This window comes from Anneissia japonica, unplaced genomic scaffold, assembly GCF_011630105.1.
Source record: "Anneissia japonica isolate Jap-2015-1 unplaced genomic scaffold, ASM1163010v1 scaffold287840_len1291095_cov163, whole genome shotgun sequence".
Taxonomy (NCBI): Eukaryota; Metazoa; Echinodermata; class Crinoidea; order Comatulida; family Comatulidae; genus Anneissia; species Anneissia japonica.
This window is the reverse complement of record NW_022728493.1, coordinates 373923-379940: the sequence shown is the minus strand read 5'-3', so window position 1 is coordinate 379940 and position 6018 is coordinate 373923. Positions and strand designations below refer to the sequence as shown.

The window sequence follows — 6018 nt, the reverse complement described above, 5'->3', positions numbered from 1 at the left end:
GTCATGACAACAAAACATTTTTAGTATGTCGACTTGCCAAGATAATCTATCTCGCCATGTCGACATGATATGTATATTATGTCGACTTGACAACATAATTATCTTGACAAGTCGTCAAGTCGAATGGCACTTAGGTGCTTCCGTACTATTACACAATAGGTACGGCTAGAAACAAATAATTGCATAGGCCTATAATATAAACCAAGATAGCCGTTAACACTCATCAGAGAAAGGTAAATACTGTTTTCGAATGAAGGACATTAATACATCGTGTAGCAAAGCTCTCAACCAAAGATCTTATAAACACAAGATAGCGTTGTCCGCGATTTACGCGTAACAAATAGAAGCGTCGGTCAAGGTTCAAAAGTTTCCAATTTAGCAAGAGGGCGCCATTCATGCGCTATTATACCAAAGAGAAAAAGTAATCAGTTTTGGAAGAGAGCCATGGATCTGAGATGGTTCCTGTTCTGCTGTTCACAGGATTGATACCCTAAAGGTAAAGTGGCGCGGTCAGAGCGGTCAAGGGTCAAAATTTTCCAATTTAGCAATTCATGCCTTATTACAGAATTTGCACGCGTAAATCGCGGAGAACGCTATCTTGTGTTTATAAGATCTTTGCTCTCAACGAATGTAGTCATATAAAGGGTCGAATTGACTTGAAGCCAAGAAAAAAAAATAATAATTGACAATGGAATAAGAATATAAAAAGACTTAACAATACCATACTCTTCTAGCACACATGCTCTGAGGGCAAATAGACTGCCTTCGGAATTACAAAAAAAAAAAAATGAATACACATAACTTAACTAGAACAAACGAGAAACCTACATGTATTTCATATTCAACGCTCGTAGGATTAATTTCTCCATCGACTTCATGGTATGTTGCTATAGAGAGCAATCCTGAATTAAGATAATACGACACGTTTCTGTAATAGAGTAATAATACATTAGTGTTACTAATGATGTATTGGTTTTGTTTGTCTGCGGCAACATTTTTAGTTCTTGCTCGACAAACTATTATTCCTAATGTTGATATTGTCATTGTTCTTGACATTTTTATCATTATTATTATTACTAATATATGTTGTTGCTATTGTTAAGGCTATTGCTACTTATTATTGCTGTCATTGTTATTGCTGTTGCTTTCGTTGACATTGATACTCTCAGTGTATTTATCATGATTATTACTATATTATCAACATTATTATCATGATGATGATCATTATCACCATTATGTTCAATAACGTCGTCATCATCAACATCATCATCATCATCATCATCATCATCATCATCATCAACAGCGGCATCATCGTCGTCGCCACCGCTTTCGTAGTCATGATATTTGTCATCATCATCGATTACCATCATCATCGTCATCATCATCATCAACATCATCGTCGTCATCGTAGTCGTCATCTTCGTCATCATCATCATCATCATCATCATCATTAGACGACTTACCTTTCGACATTCTCAGTAAGTTGGGGTGTGAGTAAGAAAGGATATTCCCAAAATACCGCCACCACTGTTAATTGGCCTAAAATTTAGAAATCAAGAGTGATCTTATCGACGACAGATTTCATTTTGTTTATTTATTTTTTTTTTGTAGAATAGAAAGAAATACAAATAAAAATGTGGATAAATACGAAAAATAAGAAATAAAATATGTAAAATAATTATATAGTATGGAAAAATAATTGAATGGCTGAACGATTCATAAGTGTGAAAACAATACGACCTTACTTGACACGCACATCAAAAAAGAGGGTCGGGAAGGGGTGGGTTGATGATGCTGTAATATGCTTTCTTCATGGCTTATTTTACAAACACCTTGAGACTAAACGCAATGGAGCAATCTGGAATGTAACTACTGGCCAATCAGAACGGGGCTAAGAATAAGCACGTGTGCTATAAACACACGTGCTGTCCCACAAACGCACGTGTTTGCGTATGTTTTTACACCATAGCAACGATATCCAAGGGGCGGGGCTTATTTTTTGGGGCTTTCAACACCATTTTACTTCATTTATTTTAATTAATAAAGTACTTTCACCACCAGGGTTGCCAATATATTTTTTAAACAGATAAACCATAAAAAAGTTGTATGGTATAAACAAGTTATTTTTGGGCTTCCCGAAACTCAACTTTATTATTTTTTTGTATTAGTGGTTTTAACGGTTAAAGTAATAAGTGCAATATTATAAAGCATTTATCTTTTAGAATTATGTTTAAATTATGCTGAATAAGATCATTACAATTTTAAGGGGAATACAAATTGCACAAAGTATTATCAAGTCAGATCTAATGCCATGGTCATCAATTTATGAGAAGTGTGTCAACACGAAAGTACAAAACATTATGAAGAATCCTAGCCACTCTTAATTTTATACACAATCATCAACTCTAGCTTTAATAGATAAGCTCCCATATTGTTCTTTTATTTCATTTAAAAAAAAATCTTATTTCAGTTACATCCAACAGCGGAATCTCCCATTACAGGATGTCTTAAACATACAATATATATAAATATAGTAAAATACAAAACAAACAATAACAATCAAAGGTAAAAATATACAATATTAAGAGTTCTTAGCTTAACTAAAAGAAGGTATATACTGAATTAGCAACTTTGGATTTAAAAGTGGAAATACTTTTTAAAAATATGTCAATAGTAGTATCGATACGTGTAATGGTACGGTATTATAGTTATAGGAGAGTCTGTAAATAAAACCGTTTTAGTAGCATTGGCTGGGCTAAGGGGCACAGAGAATAAGTCAGTGTTACGTGAATTTGATCTATGTATTCTTAACATAAATAAAGCTAAAAGAGGGCAAGTAAAAGCAAGTTAAAACATCTAAAAAGGAACTATGTTACTATATTATATAATTGTTTATAACACACCTAAACAGATCCTTATCATTTAATTGGTGGATTTCTTTTCACGTGACATTGGTAATTTACCAAATTTCGTCACTCATTATGGACGTTTATTTCCACCGTGCATTTTTACTTTTATCCGTGCATTTTCATACTATTTTTGCTCCATTGCAAAGTGCCTAGGATACGATATGTCTTCAACTTAATACAATCTTTGATTTGCTAAAAAGAAGCTGGACTGTTCCATGTAAAAAAGGGGTAGATTTGTTTCATAAAATATTAAATGACAAGAATCTCCATTCAAATAATTAAAAGGTGGATTTTTTTCATAAAATATCAAATGACCAATGGAAAGAATATGTTCATTTGTTGAAAGATCGACAATTAGACTCGGTTCCGCCTCGTCGAATGGAACAATCAATCTTCCAATTCATGAAAATATTCTTCCATTGCGCTCATAAGCATTCATTATTTGTATAATATTTGTCATTTTAATATCTTTTTATCTACCAAGGGTAACACATTTCTGTATATTTTATAATATAGATCAATAACAATTCTTGAATCTTAAATATGGCAGGAGGGACCAGATGAGGACAGCGAAACTGTTGACGGCGATGATACTATGACATATACAATCCCTTTTTTAAATAAAACAAAAAGTGACAGTAATCTTTACTATAATAATTGTTTATCTAAAAAAGCAAAAAAAAACAAAAAAACAAAAAAAAACACGTTACGACTTTTGACTTATTTTCGCATACTTCAACAGATCCATAATTAAAATGATTGTTAAATATGGCAGGAGTGACCAGATGAGGACAGGGAAACTGTTGACGGCGATGATACTATGACATATACAATAATTTTTTAAATAAAACAAAAAGCGACAGTAATTTTTACTGATAATTGATTACCTAAAAAAAAAAACACGTTACGATTTTCATTTATTTTCGCATAATTCACCAGATCCATAATTAAAACGTATATTTTGGAAACACGTCATAAAAGGGTTGTTTTAAAGTGCGATATACAGTCGATCAAATTAACACTGTAGTTTACCAGTTTGTTCACAAGGTTCGTTCAAAATTTCGACTTATAAATGAAAAAAAAAGAACATTTCAGTAGAGTAATAACCATCATGGTCTAGATTCTAGTATCAAAATTGTGGCCTACAGTGAATAAACCAAACAACTCATTTTCTGCTATTTACCACTCTAGAAATTTCGTATTGTAGAAAAATCACAATTCCTTACTTCCGACACCTGTTTTTTTTTTCTCTCTCTCTCTCAGCTCTTTCTCTCTCTCTCTAGCGCCGGTGACAAGTTATTGATTTACACTTTTAGGAGAATTATTCAATTTGATAACATTATTACTTGTTACTTGATCCTCTAGCCGCTCTCATGTTAAAGACACCTGGCTGTCACTGACTATGAACAGTGTTGACATATACAAAGTTATTGAGAAATCGATTTTTTAAAATATGAATAGAACCACATGGTTTACACGTTTCAAATCATGTCCAGATTATCAAATTTTATTTGAAAAAAAAAAAACAAAAAAAAAACACGTGACATGCCTAAATATGGTCATGATGACATCACATCATGACCATATATGGGCATATCATGACTATATATGGGCACATCATGACTATATATGGGAAGTGTGGACAGAGCTTTACAGAATGAACCGCCTTGGTACCTACCTGTGTAGTTGAAGCCAAGATGAATGGAAATGTTGTCAAATGCAATTGAATAAGGATGGTCTGGATCATCGATGTTAAGTGAAGCAACCACACCTTCTGTTGGATATAAATTAATCTAAATTTAAATATTATATACGCTTATAATTTTTAATAGAATAAACTGAATTAAGTAGAAACTTATCTCCCAATAGATATTACTATCGTTATTGTTATTGTAATTTTATTATTATTAATGTGTTTGTTATTGATATTGTAGTTAGCCTATGGTTATCGTTATTGTTAGTATTTTTTGAAGGTTTGCATGGCATATGACGTAATAACATATAATTAAGATTGCGGTACACCACATATGTAGTTCTGAAAATAACTGTCGTTGGGAAAGTCTTTCTCAACTACAGCTTTCTCAACTACAACAGTTCTTTTCAGATCTACGTGGTGTACCGCAAGGTTAAACATATATGTTATTGTTAGTATTAAGGCTTGTTTACACTATGACGATAACGATTTACAATAAAAAGCTAAAAAGTAATTGTTCATATAGAAAATAAAAGAAATAAAAGGGGTTTTCACACTAGAACGATTCGATAACGTTTAGTCGTGTACCGGTATACGATAAAAAAAATAATTTCACAAATCAACAGATCAAATGAAATCAAATAACGTCATAATCATGGGAAAACGATAAAATTGTTTTTACTACTACGATTTTATCGTTTCCCCCTGATTATGACGTCATTTGATTTGATTTATGAATATATTTTATCGTATAAATACACGATAAATCGTTATCGAATCGTGCTAGAGTAAAAACTTATTTCTATAATTCTATATTTTCTATATGAACAATTGTTTTTTGGCTTTTTATCGTTGATCGTTATCGTCATATTATAAACAGGCCTTTACTATTATCATTAAATTGGAACCCCTATTCATGGGACAACTTCGAGACCAAAAAGGTTTCCCCTTAATACTGGTATTCTTCGGGACACTACGGTAATCGAAACTGGGAAATTGTCTGCTAAATAAAGTTCTATTTATTTTAATAGAACGAAATACATTGGTGGCCCCTTAATTGGGACTGTATATATGGTAGATTTACAATTTCTACCTCAGAGTCCCATTAATAGGGGCTGAACATAGTGTTAAAACAGGAATGTCCCTAAGGAGTGGTTCTCCTGTATCTTTATGTTTACTACTTAGGCCTATACTGAATTTACTATCATTAATATAAACAGTATTATTGCTGCATTATGACATTGTTTACCATCATAATCATCACCGTCGCCGTCATTATTATCAATATTACCATTATATATTTTTACATTATTATTATTATTATTATTATTATGATTATTATTATTATTATTATAGAACAATGATTGTTGTTGTTGCTACGGCTGTTGCTACCATTAGTAGTCACCTTGTGAAGAA

The 6018-nt window shown here is 32.1% G+C and overlaps 1 protein-coding gene across 5 annotated transcripts in view; it reads right to left on the bottom strand.

The window, feature by feature from the left end:
- The window catches only part of LOC117114130 (adhesion G protein-coupled receptor L2-like), a 29805-nt gene that overhangs the window by 6849 nt on the left and 16938 nt on the right, over positions 1–6018 (bottom strand). For all 5 annotated transcript variants that reach the window (XM_033257681.1, XM_033257679.1, XM_033257680.1 and 2 more), the window contains 3 exons: positions 4588–4683; positions 1464–1539; positions 829–928 (listed from right to left, as the gene is read on the bottom strand). In XM_033257681.1, coding sequence (XP_033113572.1) covers positions 829–928; positions 1464–1539; positions 4588–4683 — 272 coding nt within the window. The remainder of the gene's footprint in view (positions 1–828; positions 929–1463; positions 1540–4587; positions 4684–6018) is intronic.